The sequence below is a fragment of the Canis lupus genome, chromosome 15 (assembly GCF_011100685.1).
Source record: "Canis lupus familiaris isolate Mischka breed German Shepherd chromosome 15, alternate assembly UU_Cfam_GSD_1.0, whole genome shotgun sequence".
NCBI lineage: Eukaryota > Metazoa > Chordata > Mammalia > Carnivora > Canidae > Canis > Canis lupus.
Window position 1 is genome coordinate 9,835,364 of NC_049236.1, and position 12,852 is coordinate 9,848,215.

The 12,852-nt window shown below is 34.1% G+C and overlaps 1 protein-coding gene across 4 annotated transcripts in view; it reads left to right on the forward strand.

Annotated features, from left to right (window-relative positions):
- EPS15 (epidermal growth factor receptor pathway substrate 15) overlaps positions 1-12,852 on the forward strand; it is a 143,019-nt gene that overhangs the window by 40,370 nt on the left and 89,797 nt on the right. For all 4 annotated transcript variants that reach the window (XM_038558055.1, XM_038558052.1, XM_038558054.1 and 1 more), the window contains exons 5-8: positions 1,504-1,599; positions 4,067-4,132; positions 6,423-6,548; positions 8,641-8,700. In XM_038558055.1, the coding sequence (XP_038413983.1) occupies positions 1,504-1,599; positions 4,067-4,132; positions 6,423-6,548; positions 8,641-8,700 (348 nt within the window). The remainder of the gene's footprint in view (positions 1-1,503; positions 1,600-4,066; positions 4,133-6,422; positions 6,549-8,640; positions 8,701-12,852) is intronic.

Consider the following 12,852-nt stretch of genomic DNA (forward strand, 5'->3'; position numbering starts at 1 on the left):
GAGCCTGTCCATACTATGGGAGGGGACCTGATTACCTAAGAGTAATTGAATCTCTTATAACATGAGAAAGTAAAAAAGGTTGATTTTGGAGGACTTAGAATACCAGCATTTATTTTTATTTATTTTTTAAAGATCTTATTTATTAGAGAGAGTACACATGCATGCATATGAGGGAGGAGGGGCAGAGAGAGAGGGAGAAGCAGATTCCCCACCGAGGAGGGAGCCTGATGTAAGGCTCTAACCCAGGACTCTGGGATCATGACCTGATGCCAGAGGCAGGTGCTTAATCGACTGAGCCACCCAGGTGCCCCCAAAATACCAGTATTTAAAGGTTGGGGGAGGCATTGACTCTGAGATTTGAAAGGTCAGAGGAAAAGTAGGAGAGTTTTATGAAGCTATGTTGGTGGAGGAGAGTTTCTGGGAGTTATCATACTGTCCAGACTGCCAAAAGAACAAGCAGAACGAGGTGAAGTTTTTTGTGTTTTGTTTTGTTGAGGCTATTGTATTTGGTAGCTAAGAAGTTATTTGTGACATAGGCAGTGGTTTCTCTAGCTAATGGTGGAAGTTCAAGTGGGATTGCATAAAAGCTTATGGAATGAATGAAAAGAGAAGGGGAGATCTTGAAATATCACCTTTTTAAGAAATTTGTGAGTGAAGGCAAGGTGTTACATAAAGCAGACAACCTGCAAGGTTCTAAGAATAGGTAAGAATTGGGTAAGAATGGTATTGGTGAGAATAGGAGGTTTGAGAAAAGTGGTGAAGGGTTGATTGCATCAGCAACGATACTAAGTTGAAAGTGATTAAAACTGGAGTAAAGGCTTTTGTTGTGTTTATTCCCAGACCAAAAACCAGTTGCTTCAGCATCTCTGCATTTATTTATTAAATTTTGCACTGAGACTTAAAAGGCCAAAAATCCAAGGACCTTTGGGAGAGATTTACAAGTATTTTGAAGTGAAGCAGTTATGTAATTGTTTTAGATGCTGCACAGTAGCTCTATATTCTCTGTAGCTTTCCTGGAATAGCAGTGGTTGAATCACTTGAATGATTGGTCCAGTTTCAAAATTTATCATCTTAAATCCAGAGATGACTTTTGATAACATTCAGTTGTTATTTTCTTCTGGGGTTTTTTCCAGACTCTTTTCCTCACTTAAATGATAAAAATCATTTTTAACATCAAATGTTAAATGTTCATCAAATGTTCTTTGAAGAATGTATTAATCTTGTATAATTTCTACTACCTGTATTATCACAGTTTATTTAAATATTTTCCCATTTATATTAACACCTTTTGCTATTTATAATGTTAGGAACATCTTTGTACATAGATATCTTCTGAATTTTACAGCAAGTGTTTTCAGGCAAATGTGCTATTATATTTGTTGCTACATTAAGATCTTGGAGTAATTATGAATTGTTTTATATTTTCAGATTGTAAGTGTGGTTGGATGGATAGATAGGTAGATAGATAATTAATGTACTTAACTTCATGCTTCTCTTTCTCAGGAATTCTTTGTTGCTTTGCGACTTGTGGCATGTGCCCAGAATGGATTAGAGGTTTCTCTGAGTAGCTTGAACCTGGCTGTTCCTCCACCAAGATTTGTAAGAAATGATCTTAAGTTTAAATTGTACTTAATTTTTAAAATGGTACAACATGATTTAAAAATTAAAATTGCTATATTAAAAAATAATTTCCCTAACCCCTATCACTCAGCTACCTGATTTTCTTTCTTAATGGCTACTGTTGTTATTAGTTTCTTGTATATTCTTCCAGAGTTACTATATGTGTATTTACTTATTTTTTAATTTATTTTTTAAAGATTTTATTTATTCATGAGACACAGAGAGAGAGAGGCAGAGAAACAGGCAGAGGGAAGCAGACTCTCTGCAGGAAGCCTAATGTGGGACTCAATCCTAGGACTCTGGGATCACACCCTAAGCCAAAGGCAGACACCTAACCGCTCAGCCACCCAGGCGTCGCATTATATGTGTATTTAAAGAAATATAAATACCCACTTCCTCATTTTACATTGATTGTAGTGTACAATTAATAAACACAATTCTATACCTTTTTAAATAATATGTTTTAGAGATCTTTACATAAAAGCGTATTTATTCTTTTTAATAGCTGTATAGTATTTCCTTGCTTCTATTTACATAAAAGTTTTTAAATTTTTTATTTAAACTCCAGTTAATTAACATACAGTGTTATATTAGTTTCAGGTGTACAATAGAGTGATTTGTTACTTGCCTACAACACCCAGTGCTCATCACAGCGAGTGCACTCCTTAATTCCTGTCACCCATTTAACCTATCCCCTCCATACTTCCTCTCTACCATAATTTATTTACCTTCCTATTGATAGGCTTTTAGCTTGTTTTTAATCTTTTATTATTAAAAAATGCTGCAATGAATAATAACCTTGGATATATGTCATTTTACATGTACAAAAATATATTTATATGTGCATATTCTCAGAAGTGGAATTGCTCTTTCAGAAGTTTGTGCATTTGTGGAGTTTTCATATGTAATATCAATTTGTGTTCCGTAGTGGTTGTACTCGTTCACAAACCCACCATCAGTTGGTCACGTGCTCTTTTGCTAACATTCTGTTGTTAATTTGAGAGGTGACAAATGGAATGTTGAGTGTAGTTTTAATTTGTCCATTTGGTTTTACAGAGTGAGTTTGAGTAGTTTTTCTCATGCTTATAAGTCATTTTCATTACCTTTATGTGAAATGTCTGTTTAAAGCTTTTCCCATCTTTCTTAGGTTATTGATCATTTTAAAAATTGAATTCTAGAGGTTATGTATATATACTATATACACACACACATATATTTTCCTAGTTTGTCATTTGTCTTGAAATCGTAGTGATTTTTTTCATAAAGAAGTGATTTTTTTAATGAGTTACTAGGATTTAATTTTTTAATAGTTTATTTTTTTCACATTTATGTTAGTCTTGATACTAAGTATGAGTATGGGTTCAAATTGATGATTTTCCCGGGATGGCCACTTTATAAAATAACCAGTCTTTTCCTTACTGATTTGGAATGCCACCTCAGCCATGTATTTTTAGTTCCTTTCTGGATTTTTTTGTTTTTACCCATTGATCTGTTTATTCATATGCTCACCTAACATTGTTTTAATTATCATATTTGGTAATTTGTTTGTATGTCTAATAGGGCTGGTCCTCCCTACCCTACCCCCTTTTCTAGAAGTTTCATGGCTCTTACTTATTTTTTGTTTGTTTTAGATTTTATTTATTTATATGAGAGAGAGTGTGTGCACAAACGAGGGAGAGAGTTAGAGAGAGAGGGAGAAGCAGACTCCTTGCTAAGCAAGGGAACCTCACTTGGGGCTCTCATTCCCAGGACCCTGAGATCATGACCAAAGCTGAAGGTAGATGCGTAACTGAATGAGCCACCCAGGCACTGTGGCTCTTGTTTTTAAATTTAAAACTTTAAAAGTATTTGCTCTGAGTATTATGAATTTAACTTCAGTTTTGAGAATTTCTGCATGTGTAAGTTTAGGTAGGGAATCAGAGGGTTAATTTAGGGATTTGTTTTCTAACTATATTATTATAAAAATGTTTCTACTATATCCATCTGTCTCTAAAAGGAGATAAATATAACAACTTGGGTGTGCTGTTAATAGGTTCATGTTCTTGTAACTTAAGAAATCTTAAGTTGGGTTCTTGTCCCAGTTTACTTTCCTTAAATAGTGTTAGGAAAAAGTCATCAGTTAACAGGGCCACAAATATTTCTGTTACATTCAGATATCTTTATCTTGATATCAGTTGTAATAAGATTTCTTCTATAACACTAAATGTTTCAGTTAGTGCTCTAATATCATTTATGCAGCTAACTCATAACTCAGTTTTTGTTTCATTTGTATTTAGATGAAAGTCTAATAGAGTCAATGTAAAATAGTGTCTTGTGTGCATTGAGTTCCGTATTTTGTATGAATGTATTTAAATCCAAAGACCTTTTTCTTGTTGTTTATTGATGTGAGGTTTTCAGCTCTTCATGTGCTCTATTTTTTTATTTATTTATTTTTTGTTTTTTTTAGCATGATACCAGTAGTCCTTTGCTCATCAGTGGAACTTCTATAGCTGAGCTCCCATGGGCTGTAAAAGTAAGTAAACTTTGTAACTACTTTTTCCTTACACATTGCTTTGCTTCCTAGCCATTTAATCCTCTCCCACTACTACCAAAATCTATTGTAACCTGCATGGGATTTTCATTTTTTTACTGTAGGGGAAATACTGGTACTAGAAATCTTTTGAGAGATCTTACTATTCTATCAATCATTTTGAACAGTTAGTATGGCTTAAATGCATTTATTTTATAGTATAAACTAAAAATGGTGATGTCATATTCCTATATTAATGAAAATATTTTATGAATAGGTAGTTTACCCTACTGGTATTATTTCCTGTTTGAAAATTCTGGTTAACCAGATAATTCTCTTTATGGCTCTAAAACAAACAATTTTGTATGAAATCTTTTTCTGAAGTGGATATTTTGCATTATATCTATTGGAGACATCATGCTAGTTATGTCTCCAATTTAAAAAATGTTATCGGGGGGATCCCTGGGTGGCTCAGCGGTTTTCACACCTGCCTTTAGCCGGGGAGCGATCCTGGAGTCCCGGGATCGAGTCCCGTGTCAGGCTCCCGGCATGGAGCCTGCTTCTCCCTCTGCCTGTGTCTCTGCCTCTCTCTCTGTCTATCATAAATAAATAAAAATAAATATTTAAAAATAAATAAAAAATGTTATCAGGTACCTGGGTGGCTCGATTGAGTGTCTGCCTTTGGCTCAGGTCATGATCCTGGATTCCTGGGATCAAGCCCATCAGGCTCCTTGCTTAGTGGTGAGCCTGCTTCTCCCTCTGCTCCTCACTACACTTGTTCTCTCTCTCACTCTCTCTCAAATAAATAAATAAAAGCTAAAAAATAAATAAAATCTTATCAGCTTTTAAAAATTTATCAGATTTTAAAAATCATAGTATCTAAATAATATTAGGACTAGGATATAGCAGATCAAATGGCTTTTAATAAATATGTATAGTTTTGTTCGAAAGTCACTTGGTTTCTATGTCCATATATGCCTGTGTGTTATTAACTAATTTAAAAAAGTATAGGAACCTGGCTTTGACTGGGAAAATCATGACTGCTAATTTTTTTAAAGATTTATTTATTTATTTTAGAGAGAAAGAGGGTGTACACACACGTGCGCGTGCGCACACACACACACACACACACACAAGTATGGGGAGAGTCAGAGGGAGAGAATCTCAAGCAGATTGCCTGCTGAGTGCAGAGCTCAACTCAGGGCTCGACATGGGCTCCATCTCACAACTCTGAGATCGTGACCTGAACCCAAATCAAGAGTCTGACTCTCCACCAACTGAGCCACCCATGTGCTCCATGAACAGTAGTTTTTTATGTTATACAGATAACTTTCCAGGATTTTAGGGATGTCCTATTATCGATAAGAAAAGAAAATCTTGCTTTGGAAAAAATGGGAGAAACTAGGTGTTTAGTCCTATGGTGGTTATTTTTTTTTTTAAATCTGAGTTTGAAATATGACTTAATACCATGTTGAGAAGGTCGTAGAATGTCACTAACTAGCTTGTGTGTTCTCACAAGTTATTTCCTTGCTATGGATTTCAGTGAGAAGGTTGGACTAGATGCTCCTCTCAGAGCCCTTCCTATTACTTGATTAAGCTAATAGTAGAAAAGCAAACATAGTATTGCAGCTACAAAAGGAATGGAAGGGATACTGGACTCTTGAGTAACTTTTAGATTGTTATTTATAATATATTTTGATGAAAGCAAAAAATGTTTTAAAAATAATTTTTAAGAATATATTGCCTAGGGATCCCTGGGTGGCGCAGCGGTTTAGCACCTGCCTTTGGCCCAGGGCGCTATCCTGGAGACCCGGGATCGAATCCCACATCGGGCTCCCGGTGCATGGAGCCTGCTTCTCCCTCTGCTCTGCCTATGTCTCTGCCTCTCTGTGTGTGTGTGTGTGTGTGTGTGTGTGTGTGTGTGACTATCATAAATAAATAAAAATTAAAAAAAAAAAAGAATATATTGCCTAGGGGATCCCTGGGTGGTTCAGCGGTTTGGTGCCTGCTTTTGGCCCGGGGCGCGATCCTGGAGTCCCGGGATCGAGTCTTACATTGGGCTCCCAGCATGGAGCCTGCTTCTCCCTCTGCCTGTGTCTCTCTCTCTCTCTCTCTCTCTCTCTCTCTGTGTGTGTGTGTGTGTGTGTATCATAAATAAATAAATAAATAAACAAACAAATAAATATATCTTAAAAAATATATATATTGCCTATTCTTTGAGGATTTGATTTTTATAACTGCAGTTTAAATGCTTTTCACCACTGATTAACTTGTGATCTTTTTAATATTATAGTCTGAAGATAAGGCCAAATATGATGCAATTTTTGATAGTTTAAGCCCAGTGAATGGATTTCTATCTGGTGATAAAGTGAAACCAGTATTGCTCAACTCTAAGTTACCTGTGGATATCCTTGGAAGAGTAAGATATTATTAAATTCTAAATGTAATTTTTATGTATCTTATTTTTGTCTTTATCAGGGGCACTTACAGCTCATTGTCAAAGATTACACAGATTTTATTTTGATGTTATAGAATTTTTCTGTGATCTGCTTTAATATGTAAAATTATTGCCAATTAATTTTATTTGATATTCCCTCTAAAATATGAGTACTTGAAATTAGTTATATATGTAAGCCCTTTGAGCAGGTCCTTTTTATTTGAACTGTATGTTCTGACTTCCCAGTTCCTTGATTTAATTTCTGGAGACCATCAGTATTTTATATCTATTGCCTACTTCATGGCTGTATGATGGGGCCCTGCTATAAGGAATAGTTTCATCTCTGAAATCATTAACTCTCTAAATAGAACTTACCATCTTTATAGATCTCTTTCATAAATACTTGTAAGACTAATTCTTTGACTTCACAAGACTTTTAAGTCTCAGAGTCCTTTACTTTCTCCATTTTTCAAATTTATTTATTTTTTCCTCATCCAACTTGGTCCACAGTTTCATTTGGTATCTTTAGCTCCCGTTACCATATTTTCTAACCTTTCTTCTGACCTGTTGAAAATCTGACTTTGCACGAAGCTAATTATGTGCCTTCTCTGTGGTTGCATGTGGACTACTGAGAATCTAATAAGATATTGGTATCATCATAATTTTATGATCACCAACTTCAGCAGGGCTTTCCCTACTCTTGGGCTATTTTCCATAGTGATTTATCTCTATGCCTCTTTGGATTTCAAACCTCATCTACTCTCATTAAACCTCCAGAGAGTCTGTATTGTATGGAAAACAATAATGGACTTAGTTGGAAATCTTTAATCCCTTGCTTGGCCAGAATACAGAGGGTTAAATCTGGCTGCACCATTTCTTAGACGTGTGACCTTGAGTTAATCATCAGAAAACCATGTATCATTTTTTTTAATCTTTAAGATGAGCATGATTCCATTTATAGGGTTGTAAGGATTAAATGTGATTATGTATGTAGCACAGTGCTTGGTACATATTCTTTAATGCTAGATGCCACGATGCTGATGGTGATAATGACTTACTACCATACCACCTGTAGGAGTACTACTGGATCAGTGTTGTATAGGTTAGCTCAGTAAATGTTAATTTAAAAGCCATTTTTCAGTACTATTTCTCGTTAATCATTTCTCTACTGTGTGGTCAGTGTGAGATTTCTAAACTATAAATATAATCCTGTTATTTTGACTTAAACTTAACCCTCTTAGTAGCTTCTCATTGCATTTAAGATAAAGTCCAAATTCCTTGAAGACATTTAGTGACCAAACACTTGCTTATCTCCACTCCAGTCTCTTACTAAAGTAAATTTTACTCCCAGTAAAATTTTGTTGAAAGACTTAAATATCTTCTTTTCAAGGATTTAACATAGTTTTATAGCTGATCCAAAGGTATGGAATCTACTCTGTATTTAAACCAAATCTACTAGGGCCTTTTAGATTTATTTTTTCTTTGTAAGCCCTGGACATTAGCTGGTTAATAATAACACAGTATTCACTGGACATATATTTTAGTTGATCAGAGATTCTGTAGTGTATGGAAAACAATAATGGACTTAGTTGGAAATCTTCATGTTGAGAACTGATTCTGTGACTTAATAATGGTTGCATGATCTTAAGTCATATCACCTCAGGTCTAAAAGTGGGTTGATAGTACCACATGGAGTTGTTGCATGAGTTAACAGATGATGTTTGTGAAAAAGCATTGTAGCTGTTTAAAGTGCTGTATACATAGTTTTCTTACTGGATAGAAACAAAATATTTTCTTTAAAATTTTGTAAGAAACTTTTATTAAAAAACACTTGTATTAAGAATTATTCCTTCTTTTTACAATAATGTTAATGTTAATATAGCATATGAGTGATGTAATAAAATGTTCAGCATAAGTGAAATTTCTCCAAGAAGTAGATATTTTAATGTTTATTTATTTATTTTATATTTTAATGTTTAGATGAAAGATTTCCTTGCATTTATTGTATTTGGTGTTTACAGGTAGCATATGAAGTGAAAGAGCTTTAATCTTTGTTGATTCCTTTCTTTTTAAGGTTTGGGAGTTGAGTGACATTGACCATGATGGAATGCTTGACAGAGATGAGTTTGCAGTTGTAAGTAACCTAATGCTCTTAAAATCTTAAACATCTTAATGGTTTTCTCAAGCAAAAATTTCCTTGTTTAGTTTCTCCTCAGAGGAAAACTGTATTTTCCTAAGGTTGTTGGTATGAGTATTTTTGTCTAGAGTATACAGGTAGTCAATAAATATTTTTAAAGAAACAGATAGTAGAAAATGTATGGTCTTACTGTCTTCATTTTATTTGACTTTAATGTACATAGGATTATATACTTTGGATAATGTATTGTAAAGATGCTGAGTGGTATCGATCTTTACCAGACATCTCTTTTAAGTAATAAAAGTAGCTTCTTTCTGCTATGGAATAATTTTACTTCAGATATATCCCCAGATTTTCACATTTATTTTATTAAAGGAAAACATGGATAACATTGTAGTTTTACTTTATAGAGTGAGAAAGTTTTGACATCTTATCTGAAGATATGTCATCTTTGGAAATTGGAAGTTAATTCCAAATAGAGTTGTATTCTTCATCTCTTCCTTAAAAGTTAGATACAACTCTGCTGTGAGCTTATGAATAGTAAATCTCTAATCCCCCTTTGAATCTCTTACTTGGAAATTAATCTGTTCAGATTTTCTGTCTTTATTTTGCTGAGAAATTGTCTGCTTGACTTTCCAAATTTGTTGTGGGAGATTTGCCTTATTCTTTTAATCTCTTCTGGGCTGTGGTTGTGCTACTCTTTCATTCCAAATCTTATTTTTTTGCTCCCTCTCATCTTTTGTTTAATTGAATTTTATCTAGTTTATAAATCTTTAAAAAGAGCCATCTTTTGGATATAATTATCCTTTCTATTATGTTTTGACTTTTTCATTTTTTCAGCTTTTATCTTAATGACTTCTTCCTAGTTTCTTTTGGTTTACCTTTTAAAAAATATTTTCTTGAAAATGAGTACTAAATCCCTTTATTTTTTTTATCATCTTTAATATTGAAAAAACTTAAAGTACATATTTTCTCTTGAGTACAAGTTTAGCTGGATTCCATAGATACTGATACAAAGTATTCTTTTTACTACTTTTTAGATAATTTTTAGCTTTTTTAAATCATCTGTTTAGGAATATGTTTCCTAATTTCAAAGTAGTTAAGTTTGGTTTTTAGTTACCTTTGTATATACTTTTAGCTTGATTTGATTATGGTTAGAGAATGTGATCTTTAAAATCTTTACTTAAAAAATTTCATAAGATTTTCTTTGTTGCCAAGTTCATGACCTCTTATATGTTCCCTGGATGTATCAGCTTTTCTGCTCAGAAGATATTAGACCTATATAAATTCATTATATCAATTTTATTGATTATATTTCAGTTTCCATTTAGCCTTATTTTTCTTTTTTTGTCCTTTCATAAACTTTATTGTTTATATTCTAGGAATCAACTAAAATAGGAAGAATAAGTATTATTACATTTGAAAAAAAAATACAGAAATGGAAACCTTTTTTTTTTTTTTTCCAGAAATGGAAACTTAAAGTGACTTGAGTTGATGGTCTTAGGTCCCTAGCATTTTTAATTTTAATTTGGGTGATAGTTGGGAAATGGCAGGGGGTACCCCCTCACAAATGGTGACAGAAGTTATCTCAACTAACTATTAACGGTTGATTCAGTGTTTTGGGGGAAAGAAAGTGGTTATATTGAAGAGGTTTGGCTGATGATGTACTTTGAAAGACTGTGAAGACAAAAATTAAAAATTTCAAGGAAGGATTTGTATAAGTATAGTTAAAGTAGGTGGAGAATAGTATTATCCTCATTTGATTAACAGTAGTATGTGCTAAGGTAAGTGATTAAACACAATTTATCTTATGTGCTCTGAAGCCTTTTGCTAGGTAACCTACTCTTTTTTTTTTTAATAAAAGTAAACCTTTATTGAAAGAATAGTTTAAGAATGAACGACGCATTTATGGGAAGTTACAACTTAAAAAAAAATGAACATCTATATGTCTTCTCCTAGATTTAATAATTTTAACCACTTTGCACATTTGATTTCTTTCTATGAGCATTCCTCAGAAATTCTTTCCAACTTTATCATGCTTAGTGACTTTAATTTTAGATTTCGGCTCATGTGATGTATTTTTTTTTTTAAGATTTTATTTATTTATTCATGACAGACACACACACACACAGAGAGGCAGAAACACCGGTAGAGGAGAAGCAGGCTCCATGCAGGGAGCTGGACGTGGGACTCGATCCCGGGTCTCCAGGATCAGGCCCTGGGCCAAAGGCAGGCGCTATACCACTGAGCCACTGGGGCTGCCCCATGTGATGTATTTTTTAAAGATTATTTGCTTGATAGAGTGAGCACACATGTACATGTGAGCAAGGGGGGAGGGGTAAAGAGGGAGGGAAAGGAGAGAGAATCTCAAGCAGACTCCCTGCTGAGCGTGGAACCTGACGGGGCTCAATCCCACGACCCTAAGATCATGACCTGAATCAAAATCAAGAGTCGGATGTTTAACCAACTGAGCCACCCAGGCACCCCTCATATGATATATATACTGCCTCTGTTCTTTTTTAAAGTCTGGATCATCTGATATTTCTTTTCTTTTCTTTTCTTTTTTAGTATTTATTTATTTATTCATGAGAAGCACAGAGAGAGAGAGAGAGGCAGAGACATAGACAGAGGGAGAAGCAGGCTCCTGTGGGGAGCCCGATGTGGGACTCAATCCCAGGACTCGGATCACACCCTGAGCCAAAGGCAGACAATCATTGAGCCACCCAGGTGTCCCTACCTGATATTTATGTTTAAATTTATCTCTTGGATACAGCTTATTCCTGTGTTTCAGTTTTTCCCTAATTTGACAGTTTTTGTCTTTTAAGATGATGGTGCAGATACTGATTTTATTCCCTCTACCTTATGTATTTTACATTATTTTCTCTTTTTCCTGTTCCTATTGTTGCTAGTTATCAAGTAGTGATTCATTGAGTTTTCCCCTCTTATTTAAGTGTAAATTCTGTTTTAATATCTGTTCCATTAATGGTTAATAACACTTATCCCTGTACTTAATCATACTTCTTTCTCCAGCAGCTGAAAGTAAGTTAACCTTTACTCCAGTAAAACAAGTCCTTTAAATTATTTTCACTTCCTTTTTCACCTCCTAACCACAGAAAATTTTAGAATATTTTTTGTTAACTAAAATTCTAGACTTTTCTCAGTTAATTTAGTTCTTTTAATTCTAGGATTTTCCTTGTGGTTTTGCCATTATCAGTGATCTCACTAGCATTCTTTTGATGGACTTTGCCTGATAAATATTTTTCCATCTTTTTTCTTAATGAATGGGGCAAGTAACTTTTTTATAATTGAGATAATATGATTAACAGTGTTGTATTACTTTCCGGTATACAACATAATGATTCAACAATTCTGTACATTCCTCAGTAACCACAATAACCACGATAAGTGTAGTTACTGTTACCAAACAATGTCATTACAATCTTATTGCCTATATTCCCTATGCCATGCTTTTCATCTCTTATTTTATAACTGGAAGTTTGTACTTTTTAATCTTTATCTATTTCACGCATTCCTGCCACCTCCTTTCTGGCAACCACCAGTTTGTTCTCTGTATTTAAGAGTCTGTTAACTTGTTTGTTTGTGTCTTTCTTTGCTTGTTTATTTCTTAGATTCTACATGTGAATGAAATCATGGTATTTGTCTTCTCTGTTTGTCTGTCTGACTTCACTTAGCATTATATTCTCTAGGCCCATCCATTTTGTTGCAAATGGCAAGATTGTATTCTTTTTTTATGGCTGAGCAATGTTCCTCTGTATGTGTGTACACCACATCTCTCTTTATTGCTTCATTTATCAATGGACACTTGGGATGTTTCCATATCTTTGCTATTGCAAATAATGCTGTAGTAAACATGGAGGTGCATACATTTTTTTGAATTAGAGTTTTTGTTTTCTTTGGGTAAATACCCAATAGTGAAATTACTGGATCATATGGTATTTCCATTGTTAAGTTTTTGAGAAACTTCCATACTGTTTTCTATAGTGATTGTACCAATTTACATTCCCACCGATAGTGCAGAAGGATTCCTTTTTCTCCACATCCTTGCTTACCCTTGTTATTTCTTGTCTTTCTGATTCTGGCTATTCTGACAGGTGTAAGGTGATATATCATTGTGGGTTTTGATTTGCA